General features: G+C 41.3%; 1 protein-coding gene across 8 annotated transcripts in view; it reads right to left on the bottom strand.

Moving 5' to 3' along the window:
* The window catches only part of EMSY (EMSY transcriptional repressor, BRCA2 interacting), a 96,227-nt gene that overhangs the window by 59,551 nt on the left and 14,954 nt on the right, over positions 1–21,722 (bottom strand). For 5 of the 8 annotated variants that reach the window (XM_062196738.1, XM_062196745.1, XM_062196740.1 and 2 more), the window contains 4 exons: positions 19,865–20,040; positions 18,277–18,429; positions 15,449–15,708; positions 2,571–2,847 (listed from right to left, as the gene is read on the bottom strand). In XM_062196738.1, coding sequence (XP_062052722.1) covers positions 2,571–2,847; positions 15,449–15,708; positions 18,277–18,429; positions 19,865–20,040 — 866 coding nt within the window. The remainder of the gene's footprint in view (positions 1–2,570; positions 2,848–15,448; positions 15,709–18,276; positions 18,430–19,864; positions 20,041–21,722) is intronic. The other 3 variants (XM_062196741.1, XM_062196743.1, XM_062196744.1) reach the window with 1 other exon arrangement.

Here is a 21,722-nt window from a genome sequence, read left to right as displayed (position 1 = left end):
TCCCTCTTTTAAAGGTCAGAAATGGTCAAAGTGGATAAAAAAGCAAGACCTAACAATGGATATTCATTAGAGATGCATTTTAAATACAAAGCACAAACAGGTTCAAAGTAAAAGGATATTTAAAAAAAAGAAAGAAAGAAACTTGAAATAGCTACATGAATATTAGAAAATACACACATTGAAACACTAATGGTAGCATCAAGAGTTATCAGAGATAAATACAGACATTTCCTAATGAAAAGAGGTCAATTTGTCAAGAATAAAACCATACTAAATATGTAGATGTCTAATAACAGAATTCAAAATACACAAAATCTGAGCCAGAGCTGTGGCACAGCGGGTTAAAGCCCTGGCCTGAAGCGCTAGCATCCCATATAGGCACAGGTTCAAGTTCCGGATGCTCCACTTCCTATCCAGCTCTCTGCTATGGCCTGGGAAAGCAGTAGAAGATGGCCCAAGTGCTTGGGCCCCTGCACCTGCATGGGAGACCTGGAAGAAGTCCTGGCTTCAGATTGGTGCAGCTCCAGCCATTGCAACCATCTGGGGAGAGAACCAATGGATGGAAGACCTTTCTCTCTCTGCCTCTCCTCTCTCTGTTTAACTCTGACTTCCAAATAAATAAAATAAATCTTTAAAAAAATACACAAAACCAAAACCAACAGAATTAAGGGGGAGAAGTGTTCAAAACCACATTTATAGGTAGAGAATAGAAACAGTAAAAATAATAAAAATCATGGAGGATTTAGACAATTCCATCAACCAATTTAACCTCATGGACATTCACAGAATTAAACGAAAAGTCAATGGTTCTAAAATCATTTATTAAGTTAAATCTAATACATCATATGCTCTTGACTGCTGGTCTAATTTCTTTCCTCCTCTACTCTTCCTAACACAACTCTGTTTTCTGTCCCCCAAAAATCTACCTTCCCAGGCACAGGCGTGCACTTTGGGGAAGGTTGGTAACCCTTGAGGGAATGTCCTAATCAACCTAAGCCAGTGATGATAGGCTCATTACTTTGGCCAGAGACTAATGAAGTCAGGGTATATGACAGTTATGGACAGCATAGCATAAGGGAAATCTCCTGGGGATGTCTAGGAAAGAGTTTCTCTTTCCTAAGAGAGGTCCATAGAAGGGGATGTCCCTTTATTTAAGATTTATTTATTTGAAAGGCAGAATGACAGAGAGAGACAGAAAGAATGAGATCTTTCATCCACTGGTTTATTCCCTAAATGGTTGCAACAGCTGGGCCTGGGCCAAAGCCAGGAGCCAAGAACCCCATCACGGTCTCCCACATGGGTGGCAGGGGCTCAAGCACTTGAGCCATCATCTGCAGCTTCCTAGGCACACTGGCAGGGAGCTGGGTCAGAAGCGGAATACCTGGGGACTTGAACTGGCACTCCAATATGGGATGCAGGTATACCAAGCGGTGGTTTGACTGCTGTACCACAACACCCACCACTCCCGGACTGTCTTTTTTTCTTCTGGACATTTTCATAGCTGGATGATACCTAGAATGCATTCATACCTGAAAAAAAATCTGATCTTCCAAGGAAAGCAAAAATGAAAGGTAAAAAGAAACCTTGATGGTTCTCATGAATTACTGCCTTATTTAACTGGATCTTCTTTTTCACTGTATATTATAACTATAATATTACCCTTTTCTCCAGATGACCAACTCAGAATGACTATTCTAATTAGCATTAATTTTAAGAATTTCCATATTACAAATATTAAAGATTTCTTTTTCCTTCCTATAGTATGAGTCAACCATCCACCATCTGCCCTTCTCTGCTGTTGGAACCATCCCTACACTTACAAACACGGAGTTATCCATCAAGTTGCTGCGACCACCTGACAGCCCAGGAACCGACACAGGAGCCACCACAAAAGTCCAAAGTCACAATCACAACTACAAGCTGGGTCTGGATGCTTCTACCAACACTGACCTTCTGTTCAACAAGCACTTTAATCTCTTAACATAATAATATCTAAATAAGTATCTCAAATAGAAACAAAACAATAGTTTCTGGATTATCTAAATTCAGTAATTTACTTCCCACATCCCTCATGCTCAATTAACCCTTATGGGAGACCTGGATTTTGTTTCTAGCTCCTGGCTTCAGTCCCAACAAAGCCCCAGATACTGCAAGTATTTGGGGAGTGAAGAAACAGACAGCAGCACACTCTTTCTAAGTCTCTTTCTGTGTCTGTCAAATAAACAAGAATTTCAAATTAAAAATAAAAAACTTCTATCAAATTAAATTGATTAAAATTATATTAGAGTAACATATTTGGATAGCTCTTAAAAATTTGTTGCCACAAGATTTAACCTGCATTTTGTGAATGTTTACCATGATGATTAGGTATTATACGTCTTGGGGGGAAAAGCTGCAACAAGCATATGAATACAAGCAAACTGAGTAACCCAGTATTCCTGCCATTCTCAAACCGGGAGAGTGAGAGCAGTTACCTAACATTTAACAGTAGGGACCTTCACACACAGAGAATTTTCTTCAAAATTCTCATAGACCAACAAGGGCAGGAGGAAATGGTGAATGACACTGACCTTGTGCTACAGTTGACATGACCACAGAGGGCGTGGAGGACACCACAGCTGTCACCGCGACGGTATTAGGCACAGGCGACGGTGTGGAGCTGCTGCTGCCATTGCTGCTACTGCTGACCAGAGAGGACTGAGAAGCAGTTATCACCACGGGCGGCTTCTGGGTGGTGGAGGCAATGACTGACGTTGGGACAAGCTTAGTGACTGCAGCATAGTTATGGGACTTGGAGAGGATGTTGGGCACGAAGGTTGAACTTGGTGATGTGGTCACTATAATCACCTAGGGAAGGGAAAAGAAGTCATTTTCATGTTCCTATTATTCCACTATTGTAGTCAGACCCAAATTAGTTACATACAATTCAAAAACAGTGTATGAAACATGAAGAAACAATTCAACAAAATGAATACACAACTAAAGATATATGAAAGCTTTCCTTTAGTCCTGCTCATCAACATACATTTAAAAGCAACAACATTTACCAAGCAAATATTGTTTAAAACATCATTCAATGCTGTGTAAGATACAGCAAAGTAAACATTTCAATATACTATTTAGGGAGTATAAATTGGTGCAATCTTTCTAGAAAGTAATTTGGACATTCATTCATTTTTATTAATTGAGCATCTACTATGTGCCAGGCATGGTTCTAGATGCTCAGACAAAAAAATAAAGAAAGTAAAGTTCCTACTTTCAGAGTGTATATTCTACTAGGGAAAAACAATAAATAATTTTTTTTAAAAAAGTCAATGTCATGTATTAAAACAGAAGAGATAATAAAGCAGAGTGAGTGAATACAGGACGATGGGAGTACTCTACAATTCCTCTTATAAAGTACTCAGTGAAGGCCTCTTTGTAAGGTGACATCTGAGCAGACAGACACCAGCAGTACCGTGTGAATCATGTCACCACCTAGGAGAGCATCCAGCAAGACAGGGAGTGGCAAACACAAAAACCCCGAGGCAGAAGCAAGTTTGACTTGCACAAGAAACTTCAAGAACCTAATGAACAGGATTGAAACATATAAGGTCGAGAACAGTAGGAGACAACTGCAGAGAAATAAAGACAGTTTACACCCTTGATATGATATGATAAAAATGCTACTTTCTGTTGTCTTCCTCCCAAAAATCCAGAACCCTAGTCTAACCATGAGAAAAACATCAAACAAATGCTAACAGTGGGGCATCCTACAGAATACTTGACCATGACTCCTTAAAACTGTCCAGGTCATCAAAAACCACAAAAGTCTGAGAAACTTTCAGAGTCAAGAAGAGTCTGTGCTGTGGCGTAGCAGGTAAAGCCACTGCCTGCAGTGCTGGCATCCCAAATGGGTACCGGTTCGAGTCCTGGCTGCTCCACTTCTGATCCAGCTCTCTGCTACGCCTGGGAAAGCACTGGAAGATGGTCCAAGTCCTTGGGCCCCTGCACCCACATGGGAAAACCTGGAGGAAGCTCCTAGCTTCTAGCTTCGGATTGGCTCAGCTCCAACCGTTGTGGCAAGTTGGGTAGTGAACCAGTGGATGGAAACCCTCTCTCTCTGCCTCTCTTTCTCTCTTTGTGTAACTCTAACTTTCAAATAAATCAATAAATCTTTAAAAAAAAAAAAAAAAAAGAGTCTACAAGTAAATATAATGCCATATCCTAAACGAGATTCTGGAACAGAAAAAAATAATTGAAAACCAAAGAAATATGAATAAACCATGGAGAATAGTCAATATTAACACATTAATGTCACTCACTAATTGTAACCAATGTATCATGGTAATGTGGAACGTTAAGAATGGGAAATTGTGTGTACAGGGTATACGATAAATCTGTACTGTCTTCTCAACTTTTCTGTAAATCTAAAACTGTTCTAAAAAAACAAAGTGTCTTTTAAAGAGCATTATACTCCCTTCTTGGTAAAAAGTACAGTAGGACAGTGAAGTCAGGAACAAGGAGACTAATTAGGAAGCTCCTATAATAAACAGAGCAGAAATGATAGTAACCAAAATGTTGGCAATGGAAGTGATGAAAAGTGAGCAGATTCTGAATATATGATAAAACCAACAGGATTTGCTCATGAGCTGATGGCGAGAATGGAGAAAAAGAGATGTGGTAAATATAGGTCAGGGTTTAGCCAGTACGGCTAGAAACTGTAGATGACTTAAGACAAGGCGTTTCAGATGGAGAGACTGTTTAGGGTAATGCACCTACGATTAGAATTAGCCTGATTATGGCAGAAGCATACAGAGCAGGAAGGGGTTGGAAAAGTAAGAGGGCCAGATCAAATTTGTAAGCCAGAGTGAAGAATTTAGAGTGTATACTAAGCATGCTGGGAAGCCATAGAAGACACACGCACAGGATCAGACTCAGATTATTCTGAGACAGAAAAAATAAAAGCTGGTGGTTAACAGAATGTCAGAGTTAAGCAAAAGGAACAGAATCAAAAATAGCTCCAAGAGCTAATATTATTGCTTACCATATCTCCCAACAATCCTATTACACAGATACTATTATCCCCATTTTACAGTGAGAACATAAAAATCATTAGTAATTCTGTAGTACCACAGTTTTATTCTGAGGTGAATATAATGGTGATACCTATCTAGGACATAAAAATTGTTTTGAAAAATCCAAAGAATTCAAAGGGGAAATTCTTTTTCAGTTTCATGTCAGTCCTAAAAAAGAGCTCAAGTCTCTTTTTTTTTTTTTTTTTTTTTTTTTTGACAGGCAGAGTGGATAGTGAGAGAGAGAGACAGAGAGAAAGGTCTTCCTTTTTGCTGTTGGTTCACCCTCCAATGGCCGCCGCGGTAGGCGCGCTGCGGCCGGAGCACCACGCCGTTCCGATGGCAGGAGCCAGGTGCTTCTCCTGGTCTCCCATGTGGGTGCAGGGCCCCAGAACTTGGGCCATCCTCCACTGCACTCCCTGGCCACAGCAGAGAGCTGGCCTGGAAGAGGGGCAACCGGGACAGGATCGGTGCCCCGACCGGGACTAGAACCCGGTGTGCCGGCGCCGCAAGGCGGAGGATTAGCCTACTGAGCCACAGGTGCCGGCTAAGAGCTCAAGTCTTTATTTGTCATAATTTACTATGTCTGAACTCAATGCCTACACCTCAAAGATACTCTTACTGAAACATTTTATATGTTATATATAGATAAATATAAATATTTATTTCCAATGCTTTGGAAAATTACAAGATAAATGTTTTTGTGTATTACTTTATGGAGTTTGTTAACTACCTGAGGAGTCAAGAAAGATACGGAAGTCTGGCCCAGCAAACACCTATGCAGAGTTGATTAGCGTACTTACATCAGACTTGACCAGTCAACTCCTTTCTAGCTTTATTAGGAAAACAACTAACCATCATACAGAGAAGGGACCAATATGGTAAAGGGACCATAAGCTTAAGAGTCTAACTAACCTACACTCAGAACCTTCACCTTCTACTTAAAGTGACAGCCCCAGGAGCATGTTAAAATCTCTAGGCTCGGCCGGCGCCGTGGCTCAATAGGCTAACCTGCGGTGCCGGCACAGCAGGTTCTAGTCCTAGCCGGGGTGCTGGATTCTGTCCCAGTTGCCCCTCTTCCAGGCCAGCTCTCTGCTGTGGCTCGGAAGTGCAGTGGAGGATGGCCCAAGTCCTTGGGCCCTGCACCCGCATGGGAGACCAGGAGAAGCACCTGGCTCCTGGCTTCGGATCAGTGCGATGCGCCGGCCGCAGTGCGCCGGCCGCAGTGTGCCGGCCGCAGCGGCCATTGGAGGATGAACCAACGGCAAAGGAAGACCTTTCTCTCTGTCTCTCTCTCTCACTGTCCACTCTGCCTGTCCAAAAAAAGAAGAAAATCTCTAGGCTCTTGTGTCTACTGTTGAGGAACAGTGTTTTATTTCTTCATCCTATATGTTGAACTCTACTTAGTGTAGGGTTAATCTTATGAGTATAACATCAACTGAAAATAGATCTTTGTAAAAATTAAAAAGTGGGAATAGGAGAGGGAGGAGGAAGAAGGGCAGGAGTGTGGGCAGGAAGGAGGGTAGGGTGAGAAGTATCACTATGTTTCTAAATATGTATATATGAATTACATGAAAGGTATACACCTTAAATAAATTTTTTAAAAAATCTGGGCTCCAACTTTCATTTATAAAATGGGGATAATAATACCTACCTTGCAAAAGCATTGTAAGGATTAAATTAAGATGATGTGAAGCATCTAACATAGTGCTAGGTACATAGCAGACGGTCAGTATTTGCTGTCAACAAATGGAACATCTTAGCTGCTTACTATTATTACTACTTAATAAATGTTAAAGGGATATCAGTAAAAGCAATATAGACCACATCAATCTGGAAATGTATGTTATTTTTCTTTCATTAAAAACATTTTGGGTATCTTTCCCAAGACTCTGATACCCATGAGAATCCAAAGAACTCATAGCTACGAGCACAACAAAACCGATTAGAGTAGTAATAGCACTTACGTCTCACTTCTACCAATTCGGAACTAATATTAGTAGCTTCCTGGTGTACAACGCAGCACATAGGAGGATTCACCAGGCCTTGGCGGCCGCGTATGCCACACTTAGCATCGTCTGTTGTGGGCAAGGGCAGGGGAGTGCTCACACTAGCAACCAATATTCGCAATTTCAGGACTGCAGTGTCCACCTAACAGTTTCTAACATTAAGACAATGAAACTGCAGCAAAATAAATCTCGAGTATTTAAGAGCATGTCTTATGTTGCACATAAAGTGATATGACATATTTTAGATTTCAGTCTGAAAGATGATTTCTGATCTGGAAGAAGAGGATCGTCTAAAATCAGAGATTCACCTCGGAGGAAATCTCCCGGCACTTTATGGTTACTTATTACATAGGGCAAATAAAAGGGTTTTGAAACCAAGTGAACCAAACAGCGTTTATTCAGGCCATAATTCAAATTACTGACCTTCTAGCACTCACAAAAACTCTTTAAGAGTGCTGGGACTTGTACCCTAAGGACAAAATGAAAAATATCAATCAAGCACATGAAAGCATAAAGCTATATTTTGTTGCTTTGTTTCTATAAGTGCTGTACCAATGTTATGTTTAAAATGAAGACACCATAATAACAGAGGTGGACATTTGTATTCCCTAAAGATACATAACCTACTTCAATTTTTTAAGACCTATTTATTTATTTGAAAGGCAGAACAACAGGGGTGGCAGGGGACAGAGAGAGATCTTCCACTGCTGGTTTATTCCCCAGATGGCTGCAACAGCCAGGGCTGGACCAGATTGAAGAAGCCAGGAGCCAGGAACTACAACCAGGTCTCCAGAAGTGGAGAAGCCAGGACACACCGGCACTCTGATATGTGATGCCAGCAACACAGGAAGCAGGTTAACCCACTGCACCACACCGCTTTCCCCATAACCTACTACAATTTGAATAAAGTCCACAACTTCATAAGTAATTATGCTTAATCTAACACTCACTTTACCTACAATAATTCCTAAGTTGACTTAAATACAGATTTATGAGAAATTCAATGCAGTAATAAAGACCACAGCCTTCTCAAAAAATCCAATTACAAAACAAAATAAAAAATAAAATATCCGGCCGGCACCATGGCTTAACAGGCTAATCCTCCACCTTGCGGCGCCGGCACACCGGGTTCTAATCCCGGTTGGGGCGCCGGATTCTATCCCGGTTGCCCCTCTTCCAGGCCAGCTCTCTGCTATGGCCCAGGAAGGCAGTGGAGGATGGCCCAAGTCCTTGGGCCCTGCACCCACATGGGAGACCAGGAGAAGCACCTGGCTCCTGGCTTCGGAACAGCGAGATGTGCCGGCCGCAGTGGCCATTGGAGAGTGAACCAACGGCAAAAAGGAAGACCTTTCTCTCTGTCTCTCTCTCTCACTGTCCACTCTGCCTGTCAAAAAAATAAATAAATAAGGCTGGCGCCGTGGCTCAACAGGCTAATCCTCCACCTTGCAGCACCGGCACACTGGGTTCTAGTCCCGGTAGGGGCACCGATCCTGTCCCGGTTGCCCCTCTTCCAGGCCAGCTCTCTGCTGTGGCCAGGGAATGCAGCGGAGGATGGCCCAAGTGCTTGGGCCCTGCACCGGCATGGGAGACCAGGAGAAGCACCTGGCTCCTGTCATCAGATCAGCGTGGTGCGCCGGCCACAGCACGCAAGCCACGGAGGCCATTGGAGGGTGAACCAACGGCAAAGGAAGACCTTTCTCTCTGTCACTCTCTCACTGTCCACTCTGCCTGTCAAAAATTTTAAAAAAATAAATAAATAAAAATAAATAAATTAATAAATAAATAAAAATAAAATATCCAAAGAATATTTATTAGTCCTACTCATAGTTAGCATGTCCATGAAAAAATAAAACTGATGGTACCATGTATAAGACACAAAATGGCTTTACATCTAGAACACAGTACATGCTCAATAAATATTTATGGAATGAAAGAGTCGTATTTTTTAATTTAGGTTGCTTTAAATGTTAATTTTTTTAAACATAATAAGGCAAATTTAAGGTTTTGAATCTGAAACCTCATGGCATAATTCATATATGACTTTGTAGATAAATATGCCCTTTCATAGGCATCTGACAACCTCCACTATTCATTCTCCATTAAAAGTTCAGAAAAGAAAAACAAAATTAGGGGCTGGTACAGTGGCCCCAGCCTGCAGTGCCAGCATTCCATATGGCCACCGGATGGAGTTCCGGCTGCTCCACTTCCTATCCAGCTCTCTGCTATGGCCTGGGAAAGCAGTAGAAGATGGCCCAAGTGCTTGGGCCCCTGCACCTGCGTGGGAGACCTGGAAGAAACTCCTGGCTCCTGGCTTCAGATCAGCTCAGCTCTGGTTGTTGCGATCATTTGGGGGATGAACCAGTGGAATGAAAGACCTCTTTCTGGCTCTAACTCTCTCTGTAACTCTTTCAACTAAATAAAATAATTCTTGGGAAAAAAAAAAGATATGGTAAATCAATGAATCTCCACCTATTACAACCATTTTTACACAAGTCTACCAACAAAGATTAGGAAACTAGTAATGTTATGTGCTACGTGCTCTATGTTCACTGCATGTACCATGGTTAAGTATTTTCCATGAATCATCTCATTTGATTGTCCCAATAAGTCTAGGAAGTCGTATTGTTGTCTTTGCTTTTTTTAAGGAAACAGGCTCAAGAGAAGTGGCAAATCCATCTTTGGAGCCAGATCTATCTATTTGTGTACTAATTAATTAATGCACTCATTCATTCAGCAAGTCTCAATGAGTACCTACTACAAGTCAAACACTATTCTAACACTGGGGAATACAGTGAAGAATAAGAAAAAATAGTTTCCCTCAGCATCGTATAGTCTATGGGAGAAACAGAAAATCAACAGCTTTATAATATCAGTTAGTTATAAGTATAATGAATAAAATTAAAACACAGTAAGGCAATAGGGGGATATGGTTGAGAGATACGTGCTCTTCTGGCTTTGGCACTGGCATTGCTATTCTATTTCTCAAATGCCAGATTGAAAGAGTAGATGAGAAGACAGAAAAAGAGAATTACTAATAAAATAAAATGCAGCAACCAAGGCCTGTCAACAATAAATGTGTTACGGTAAGTAGATTTAAAAACTGGGAGTGTAGCAGGCTGACATCACCTACACTGGACCAGCCCAGAAAGTAATAACCATAACACTATATGAAATGTAACAGCCAGAAAGATAGTTGTGGAGTCATCAAATAAATATACAAAACTTATATTCAGTATAACACATAGGGGCCGGTACTGTGGCATAGTAGGCTAAGCCTCTGCCTGCGGTGCCAGCTTCCCATATGAGTGCCAGTTCGTGTTCCAGCTGTTCCTCTTCCGGAACAGCTCTCTGCTTATGGTCTGGGAAAACAGTGGAAGATGGCCCAAGTGCTTGGACCTCTGCACCCACATGGGAGACCTGCAAGAAGCTCCTGGCTCCTTGGCTTCAGATCGGCTCAGCTCCGGCCATTGTGGCCATTTGGGGAAGTGAATCTGCCATGGAAGACTTTTCTCTCTGTCTCTCCCTCTCTCTGTCTGTAATTCTACCTCTGAAATAAATAAAATCTTTAAATATAGCCGGCGCCGTGGCTTAACAGGCTAATCCTCCGCCTTGCGGCGCTGGCACACCAGGTTCTAGTCCCGGTTGGGGCGCCAGATTCTATCCCGGTTGCCCCTCTTCCAGGCCAGCTCTCTGCTATGGCCCAGGAAGGCAGTGGAGGATGGCCCAGGTCCTCGGGCCCTACACCGGCATGGGAGACCAGGAGAAGCACCTGGCTCCTGGCTTCGGATCAGCGAGATGCGCCGGCCGCAGCGGCCATTGGAGGGTGAACCAACGGCAAAAAGGAAGACCTTTCTCTCTGTCTCTCTCTCTCTCACTATCCACTCTGCCTGTCAAAAAAAAAAAAAAAGTCTTTAAATATAATACATAGGAAGCCACCAAAAATCAGTAATTTCTACATATTAAGTGATAAGTGATATATTACGGTACAGCAGGTTAAGCAGCCACCTGCAACACAGGTAGCACATACCAGCTGCTCTGCTTTTGATCCAGCTCACTGCTACCATGCTGGGAAAGCAGCAGATGATGGCACAAGTACCTGGATTCCTGCCACCCCATTGGAGATCCAGAGGGAGTCCTGGGCTCCTAGCTTTTGCCTGAACTATCCCCTAGCCATGGTAGCCATTTGGGAAGTGAACCAGTAGAGGGAAGATCTCTTTCTCTGACCTTCCCCCTCTCTCTTGTCACTCTGCCTTTCAAATAAATAAATATTTAAAAAGAGAGAGAGAAGAAATAAGCTTCATAGAATTGAAGAATTTTCTTATTTGGAACAGTTCATTATCAACAGTATAAATAAAGACAACATAGCTTTCCATAAAATATTTACAAGGAAAGAAAGCTAACATTTTTTGAGTACATACCTTATGTCACTCTTTACCCAATCTCATTTAATCCTAACAATAAATTCCTAAGATTGGCATTTTTATATCACATATGAGTAAAAAGATGATTTATCTCAGATTATACTAAAAGAACTGGGGTCCCAACCAACACTCTGTGAAAACAACAATTCTTGCTTTATTTGTATACTACACCATAATCCTCCATCCTAAGGTTAAAGATGGAATTATATCCTATAGATCAGCCCATTTTCACATATAGTTATTAAGAAAATAATTTTTAATCTATTATATAATGATATGTTCCCAAGAAATTCAAGGAGGTTCTTTAAATGAAAGTCATAGGACTGGTGTCAGTGCTGTGGCTTAGTAGATAAAGCCACCACCTATAGCACCGGCACCCCCATATGGGCACTGGTTCAAGTCCCTGCTGCTCCATTTCCAATCCAGCTCCCCGTTCCCAGGTAGGAGACCCGAAAGAAGCTCCTGGCTCTGGACCAGCCTAGCTCCAGGCATTGTGGCCATTTGGGAAGTGAACTGCAGATGGAAGATCTCTCTCCCTCTCTTTCTGTAACTCTGCCTTTGAAATAAACAAATAAATCTTAAAAAGTTAAAAATAGAAAAGAAAGTCATGGGACTGAAGATTCAAAGGTGAGAAGATCACGCTCTGCACACAGAATTGACCTCAGCCCCTGCCCCAAATTCCTCTAAAACAGTATGAAAGAATTTTTATTTTTAGAGGGGTTCAGACACACAAAGCCACAAGGTCAAAACAAAAAGGAGACAACAGCTATACAGTTTGGAGACTGGAAAACAGACAAACCGAGATGGATCGATTATATCCAACAAAGCAGAAACCTAAGGCAGCAAATACAAGAATGAAAAACAAGACAACCTGCACTATCCCAGAGACTCTAGAATTTAGGACACCAGCTGCTTCTGAAGTAAGGATAAATTGGGACTTAGGGAGACAAAAGTTGGTTGAAACGCTGTTTAAGAAGCACTTGGACCTCCGGCCATCCTCCCCCACCTAAGAGAAGACTATGAATTTATTTTCATGAGGGAGAGACTGAAGCTGAAGGATCTGATACCACCAGGCACAGCTGGGAAGGGCAATGCCACACTGAAAGCCAGCAGGGTCTACATAACGGATCTTTCTCCATTTAGTCCTCAAACACAAGGAGCTAGGCTTAGACTACTCAAGGAAAGAGACTAGAGGATTCTTCTTTGAGAAATCTGACCCATCCAAGAAAAAGCCATAAAGACAGTGACACTGGTGGAGGTAAAGGGATAGTGGTACTTCTTCACCAAACAGCCCAGTTAGGTCACCAGACAACACGTCCCACCCACACACAGAGCTTTGTCCTCTTTCCAGTGTCCACGTTCATACATAAGCACACAGTCAGATACTGCAGAACATTCTGAAATGAAAGAGATCAAAACAAATACAGGAAAGGAACTTACAGGTGAGAAAACATGAAAAAAGAAAATATCAAAAAAAATTATTGTGGGGGGCTGCCACCTGTGAAGCAGGCACCCCATATGAGTGCTTGTTCAAGTGCCAGCTGCTCCACTTCCAATCCAGCTCCCTGCTAAGGCACCTGGCAAAGCAGCAAAGGATGGATAGCATATGTGCTTGGGCCCCTGTCACCCTTGTGGGAGTCCTGGATGGAGTTCTAGGCTCCTGACTTCAAACTGGCCCAGCCCTAGCCATTCCAGCCATTTGGAGAGTGAACCAGAGGATGGAAGACCTCTTTCTGTCTCTCCTTCTCTCTCTAACTACTAAAGGATATAGTTAAAATATATAGAAATTAACAATAATAATTACAGAGCATTTACTATGTGCTAGGCTCTATTCTATGAGTTATTTACACTCAAAAATCCTATGGGAGGCTGGCGCCGCAGCTCACAAGGCGCCGGCACAGCAGGTTCTAGTTCCGGTTGGGGCGCCGGATTCTGTCCCAGTTGCTCTTCTTCCAGTCCAGCTCTCTGCTGTGGCCCAGGAGTGCAGTGGAGGATGGCCCAAGTGCTTGGGCCCTGCACCCGCATGGCAGACCAGGAGGAAGCACCTGGCTCCTGGCTTCAGATTGGCGCAGCGCACCAGCCATAGCAGCCATTGGGGGGTGAACAAACAGAAGGAAGACCTTTCTCTCTGGCTCTCTCTCTCACTGTCTAACTCTGCCTGTCAAAAAAAAAAAAAAAAAAAATATCCTATGGGAAAAACCCTACTTTACAATGAGAAACTTACATGATGGATTAGTTTTCCCACAGTCACATAGCTAGTAAGTGGCAAAAGCTGGGATATGAATCCAGGAGATTTAGTTCCAAAAGCCAAATGGAAAATGGGAATGAGAGAAAAAATTAGAGGATCAATCCAAGCAGTTCAACTTTCTAAATAATAGAATAACCAAAGAAATAGCTCAAGAAAGGCCCACTGAATATATAGTCAAATGGATAAAATAAAGACCTGACACCAAGGAACATTGCTTTGAAATTTCAGAACTTAAAAAGCACTAAGAGTTTTCATCAAGCAAAACATCTAGGGGCCAGGGCTGTGGCATAGTGGGTAAAGCTGCCACCTGCAGTGCTGGCATCCCATATGGACACCGGTTCGAGTCCCGGCTGCTCCACTTCCCATCCAGCTCTGTGCTATGGCTATTGCCGTTGCGGCAATTTGGGAAGTGAACCAGCGGATGGAAGATTTTCAGTCTCTCTCTCTTTCAAATAAATAAATCTTAAAAAGAAAAAAAAACACTGATTTTAATTCTAAAATTAAAATGGAACTGAGCTTCCCAAAAGCAACAGTGGCAACCAGAAGCCAATGGTGCAACATCTCTAAAATTCATAGAGAAAATGATCCAACCTAGAATACTTTACTTAGCCAAGCCATTAAGAAAGAGGAGAGCAGCCGGCGCCGCGGCTCAATAGGCTAATCCTCCGCCTTGCGGCGCCGGCACACCGGGTTCTAGTCCCGGTCGGGGCACCGATCCTGTCCCGGTTGCCCCTCTTCCAGGCCAGCTCTCTGCTGTGGCCAGGGAGTGCAGTGGAGGATGGCCCAAGTGCTTGGGCCCTGCACCCCATGGGAGACCAGGAGAAGCACCTGGCTCCTGCCATTGGATCAGCGCGGTGTGCTGGCCACAGCGCACCAGCCGCGGCGGCCATTGGAGGGTGAACCAACGGCAAAAAGGAAGATCTTTCTCTCTGTCTCTCTCTCTCACTGTCCACTCTGCCTGTAAAAAAAAAAGAAAAAAGAAAGAAAAAGGAGAGCAAAAAGAAATCTGCAATCTACCAAGCAAAAGACCTCAAAAGATTTACTTTTCGTATACTCATGTACCAGGAAGCTACTAGCAAAATAAATACGTCAACTGACAAAGACGGTAAGAATGATGGTAAGTACAGGGAGGCATGAAGCCTACTGAGTCATCAGGACCAAGATTAGTTTGAGAAGACTGAGGGACTGGACAACGTGAACCTGACAAAGTACCACTGCCTTGAACACACTCAGAGAAGGGTTTAGGAATGAATTAATGATAGCAAATAAAGACCAACAAAACAATTATTTACTTAATTACATCCTTTATTCTAAGAAACATCTAACTCTGACAACTTTGTTACTTTTACAAAGTGAAGACTGAGTTTCTAAAGGCAAAGTCATATGAATGCTCACAAAAGTTTTTAAAAAGACTTCTATTTTCTTTTTTTTGTCCAAATGGTATAATAACGATAATATAGAGCACAAGTCTTAGAAGCAGGAGATCTGAGAGCTGTGTCAACCTAAACAAGCCAGTTACTGTGTCTGAGCCATGGCTTCCAAAAGTGAACTAATAATACCTAGCCCAAAGCTTTTTGTGCAGAATTAAAAACAAAGAGGTGGTGAACATTCCCCAGTACAGAGCGAGCACTGAATTCATCTTTGTTCTTCCTGAGTCACACAGTCTGAAAGAGATGGCAACGGTAACTGGCAGGCAGAAACTCCCCCACGACATACCTTCTGTGTTGTCGTGTTTGTCGTCTGTGTTGATGGCTTGGTGAAGGTTATTTTCACGGGAGACATGTGGGGTGGTAAGGAGTTGGCAATACTCTGCATGATGTTGCTCATCTTGGGACTGCCACTCACAGGCACAGTGATTGTCTTTGAGACAGGAACAACAGCCTTTGGAACTTCCTTTAGGACAACGGGAGAGGAGCTAGAAGAGTTGGTTCGCCTTCGTTTTCTGGGTTTTTCATCCTCATCTGAACAGCTAACACCTGAAAGGCAATGACAATCCTGCTATAGTGACACCAACCTAATCTTGCATTTGTACACTATACTTTTAAAATCTTCGTGTCATCAAGTCATCATTGCCCCCTTCCTTTGCCTTCTGCCTATTCAACAGTAAGTCTCATCAAACTTCCTTCAGAGAAGTTGTCCCTGAATGCCTTCCATCCTTTTCTTAAAATTTTTATTTACTTATTTGACACATAGAAAGAGACACAGACAAGAGAGAGCTCTCCCATCTGCTGATTCATTCCCCAAATGCTCACACAACTGGATGGCCAGAGCCAGGAAACAAACTGAATCCAGGTTCCCCATGTGGGTGGCAGGAACTTGATCACCTCAGCCATCACCGCTACCTTCCAGGTTCCACATTAGCAGAAGACAAACCCAGCTACTCCAATACGGGACATGGTATCTTATTTTCAACCTATGCTACTGCTCCACGCCAGGCTGTATCTGCTTGCCTGTATGTAACCAACAACCTCCTAAAAGATACCTGTGTATCTACTCTATTCTTCTATCCTCCATCCTACTACAAGTTAGAAACTTTATATCTAATCACGCCAATGCGCTGCCTAAAAATCCTTTAACAGCTTTATCTCCTATAGAATGAGGCACAGCACCATCATCATAATCATTCAAGGCCCCTTATCTTTCCAACACAGTAATATCCTGTCGTATCCAACCCTGGACAATCCTATGATCTTGCAAGGTAAACTGCTCACCATCCCCCAAAGCCACCTTACCACATTCTGTCCATCTCTGGGGCCCAACATCCCACTGTCCTTTGGGGAACACCACTCACCATCAACAACCTCTTCATCTTCCCACAAGCCGCCTTCCTCAGTGAAGCTTTCCCTTACTCCTCTAGGCAAAGAGAATCCATGTTGCTCTGAGTTTATAAATCACTTTGCACATTCCCTTCTGTACCACTTACCATATAACCGTGTAACTGTCAGCACGTTTCCCATTGTAAAGAGGCTCCCAGGGGGCCTGACTAAATCTTACTGGTTTATTCCCCTGCGGGTGTTTGGTCCAGCACTGAAGACACTGCTTGGGATGCCCATATCCCATATTAGAGTGCCTTGCCCACAAAATTAGGTGAATTAATGATTTTATCCCAAATTAATGTAATCGGTGTGACTTCTGAGTATAAAGCAACAAATTTCCTGCTGGTTAAAACTGTATGTAACATGAAATAGCTTTTTCATGTTTGGAATTCACTTTCAGTGTTTAAAAAAATAGGTCTACTGTTATTTTAAAGGACTACCTTCGCTAAATCCACAGTAATCAGATATAAACTGAATAGTTCCTGATGTATTGCTTTCTCTTTATATAGTAAAGCTTCAATTGTTTTTGTAAACTTGTCAAAAAAAAAAAAAAAAAAAAAACTAAGTGAGACACATACACAGCAACCTGAACAAGAAATCTCTATAGAACAGACATAAGAAATTATACAGCATGACTCTGGAATAGGTAATAAAATACAACTCCTACACTTTCAGTTTTTTTGACTCTAATTTAAACAGGACCAACAATGACCTAGAATGACTCCTGTCCAAAACAGCAACCTCTACCACTAAAAGTCACAAAGAAGTCATATTTATAACTATATCAGGAAAAATAAAAATTAAATCATAGTTGATAACAAAAGAGAAGCAAAAAATAAACTTGAAAATAAAATAAACATTGATAACAGAAATTAAAAACAAAAACAAAAAATGAGCTTGACAACAAACTGCTTCATAGGGCAAAATCAAGAAAAAATTTTCAAAAAATTACAGTTAACTAGAAATATAAAATAGAGTCCCTATAATGTTTCACTGAAATCTTAACATTTGGATGACATGTTCAGTGAAATAATTTAAGAAAACATTAGAAAGATTACAAGAAGTAAGCACTGAGTAAATCACATAAGCACATTGCTACAGTTTCTACTCACATTTCTCTTTAACAATGTCTTTATTTGAAAGGCAGAGGGACAGAAAGGAGGGAAAGAGATCATGTATCCTCTGGTTAAGAGGGAGAAAGATCTTCCACCCACTGATTCACTCCCCAAGTGGCTACAATCGTTGGGCTATGCCAGGCGAAAGCCAGGACCTCTTGGTCTCCCAGGTGGCTGGTAAGGACTCAAGTATTTCAGCACATTTGCAGGGAGCTGGATTAGAAGCACAGCAGCCAACACTCAAATCAGCACTCAGATATGGAGTGTAATTGCCTCAAGATGCAGCTTCCCAGGATATGCCACAAGGCCCACCCCTGTTCACATTTCTATTCCATGACAGTCAAAACAAGTGAATACTTGAAGGGTAGCACTGTTCAAACACAAAATCCCCACGGACCACAAAAAGGCAGTCATTTCTCCAACCCCAAAACCTATTAAAGAGCAATATACACCTAGTCACATGTAAAGAAAGGAATTCTTTAAAGCCTTCAAAAACTAACCACTGCTGATAGCTAGTGGCCTGGCGACTTATTCCAGGAAGGCAGATCTTATCAAATCCTACACTGCCACATATAGCCAAGATGGCCCTGATAACACTGAGAATATCACTTACTTTTGACATAAACAGTACTTCCACTTGGCAAGACAACTACATTGGAGGCAGGACTGGCAGGTCTTGGAGACTTAACCGTTGCTATGCTGCCACTTGGAACGGGGGTAGAGGTTGGGGTTGACGTAGTACTTGTGTAGGAATAGCAAACCACTACTGAAGGAACGATAAAAAAGTCTGCTGTTAACTTTCACCAAAACTGTCCAGGCATACAGAAAAATTATTTTTATTGCAGGCCAATCTTAACATTTTCATATGATCAAAAGTCAGAGGCCAGAACTAGGTATTAGGCCCACAAGTTAAAAGGCATTAATGACCTTTCCTGAAAAATCATCATTTAAATGAATTTTCCCCAAGTATTTAATAGCTTATCTACAGGTGATATTGACAATGGAGAAGCACAATTTCAAATAAATTAAGTTTAAAACTAAATTAAGAAAAATGAAAGTCATTTTTCATTTATGGCAGGAGTTAGAAAACAGGCACATACTTATTCTCCCTTTTCATACTATTAGCAGTACCAATGATGGGATAACAGATAATTTTTCCCTAACCATAGCAATTTCCAACGAGGCTACCAAAGGGGAGAATTAAGATAAGGTCCTTCTCCATAACCCAACCCATGAATCATTTGCCATCTAAGCACTACTATACTCCTAATTAAAATAGTGACATGTTTCAACCTCTTTATCATTCAGTGAAAGGACACAGCTCAACAAGAAAAGCTCCTATGCACCAGTTCCTAGGTCCCAAACATTGAGAGAACTCCTTTCCATACATTATCACTAATCCTCGTAGCACCACATCCTCCTCCTGGAGGTAAGAAACGCAAGGCTTACAGACACTAAAACTTGCTGAAGATTCAAACACAGATTTGACTACTGGAAATTCTATGTTCTCTCCATTCTACCAGACAGCTGGCAAAGGTAAAAACAGGAAATAAAGGAAAGATACCTCTCCGACAACAAAGAAACAGGGATGCAATGGAGGCAAAGTTTGCACACTGATAACAGTCTCCCTCAAATATAGCTTGTTTCAGCCTAAACATGAGCCTGGCCTGCACGAAGAGGGTGTCTCACTCTGTTCCATGGCCCATTACCAGGCAAAAATAGGCAGTTTCTCAGAGTCACCTGACAAATGCAATGTTTTCAGGGTTCTTGTCAGGCAAAACCAACCTATGCTACTGGAGTCAAAACAAATGTGCCCTTTCAAATTTAATACTAATCTTCAGGAGAATTTGAGGATTTTTAAACCAAATGTCAATTATTAGATTAAATAACACTAAGAAAATCTTTCTATCTGCCAGGTAATGGATTCAGCACACTGATGAGAACAGAGAGGAAACCTATTCCATTGATTCCAGAAGGTAAAATTGGAGCTTTATTTTCTGAAGCTATCCATTCAGCTCTTAGTTTCTAATATCCTCCATTAAGGCCTTCTATTCACTTCTGATAAGTCACACTGATCTCAAAACTTCAGTTCCCATCTTCACAGCCAGAACTATCCACTCTGCCTCATTCCTTTTAAAGACTGGGATAAGAATAGATGAAAAATAAGACATTTTTTCTAACAGAAATATTTGTCTACTCACCTTCCTTGCTTCCTGTTTCTGCAGGCACTGGAAGAGATGCATTGTGCTGGATAGCTGCATTGGCAACAGCATTAGCTGTTACAGTGAAGGCAGTTTGGGGAACCAGCCGGGGCATCAGTGGTACCAATCGACGACCTTCAATGGACCACTCTGAAGAGCTATTAGGTCCAGACATACTAAACAAAAAAGAAAACGCTGCTACAAGAGTTCTCAATCACTAAAAACGAACCAAAAAAATATAACTTTAAATTGTAACAATACCCTGAATGGAGAGGTTTTATTTTAAGCAAGTAAGATTATATTACGAATAATCAGAACTCACAGGATGACACACACTTAAGCTCTTACACATTTTATTCCATAAGCTAAATTTTATAATGAACATAATTGAAAGTATCAAAAATTTTTCTGTGCATTCTAAATAAATATCAATTTCATTAAGTCTGGTATCACTAATGAAAACTTGAATTTCTACTAGCTTTTAGAACTTAACTTTATAATTCATCCAACAAAGGAAAACCACTCATAACCTTCAAAATCAGACTTTCCTTAATAATTAAGGATAGAATTCATTGAATCTTTGCAAAATTATCTAACTGCCTGCAAGGCAAGAGGTTCTAAAGGCTTTCAAATAAGGGAAACTGAGGCAGTAAACGAGGGGGAGAGGTTAGGTAATGGGTAATGAGGATAGAAGAGGACTAAATAACAGTAAGTGTCACTGACAATGTATTGTATTCTCCTTCTTGTTAAAAGCAGACCTGAGGACACTGAAAGCAACCTAGCACTACTTTATCCTTACTTATTTATACTACCCTGCACTCTAGGGATTTGAGGCAACTGGATTCATCCCTAAGCAGACACTTCTCTACCCTAAATTTCTTGAGTACATTTTATCCCAGGAATACAACCGGAGGTTGCAATCTACAAAGCAGTCATATCACTTCTCTCAACTAGGCTCCATGAAAGACCCTAACTAATGATTTGTGATAAAATACACATTTCACCTAAAAGCAACCAATCTCTTTGCTAACTCAGAATATTTCTGCACTTTTCTAGAACTATAGATTTCTCAACCAAACTGAGAAGTTAAGACTCTGTACGTCCACTGATTCTTCAGATTTAGATACAGAACACAAAAGCCCTTGTTAGTGGATAGAGGAATAATGATAATGATGGTGACAATGGTGACGACAGTTAACATCAATTAAGCACTTACAAAATGGCAAGCATTGTCCTAAACATTTTTCATGTATTAATTCATATAGTCCCTCAACAATCCTATGAAGTTGGTAGTATTATCACCGCTATTTTATAGATGGGGAAACTGAGTCACGTGTTGGTTAATTCACTTGCCTAAGATCACACACCTAATAAATACTTCCTTCAACAAACATACAGTATGATACTGAAATGATTTGCCACCTCATAAGCAGAAGGTATACAAATTTTTGAATGTTCACGTATGTCTAATTTTTGTCTTTGATTTATACAAATTAGATACTGTTGTGTAATTACTACCAACTTTCACTGACTGGAATAAATTACAATTTAAGGAGGATTTAACCTCAGTTAAGAAGGGAATTTCTAAGAGCTGATGAATCCAATTGGGCTTCTATGGAAATATCAATAAATTCCTCCCCGGATTAACATAGTACAACCTAAAACAAGGAAAAGAAGGGCTCCTAAAAGCCCAATAACCCTCATAAACTTGTTATTATATAATCTTCAAGTTGATGCTTGTTCTAAAACAAATAATGGTAAAAACAGGAAAGACACACAGAAAAGGGCTGCAGCTAATTATTAAAAAAAAAATTCTAAAAGTACTATTTTCTTGGCTTCTATTTTGCTATCATCTAAT

The sequence above is a fragment of the Lepus europaeus genome, chromosome 7 (genome assembly GCF_033115175.1).
Source record: "Lepus europaeus isolate LE1 chromosome 7, mLepTim1.pri, whole genome shotgun sequence".
Lineage (NCBI taxonomy): Eukaryota > Metazoa > Chordata > Mammalia > Lagomorpha > Leporidae > Lepus > Lepus europaeus.
This window is presented reverse-complemented; position numbering and strand designations above follow the sequence as displayed.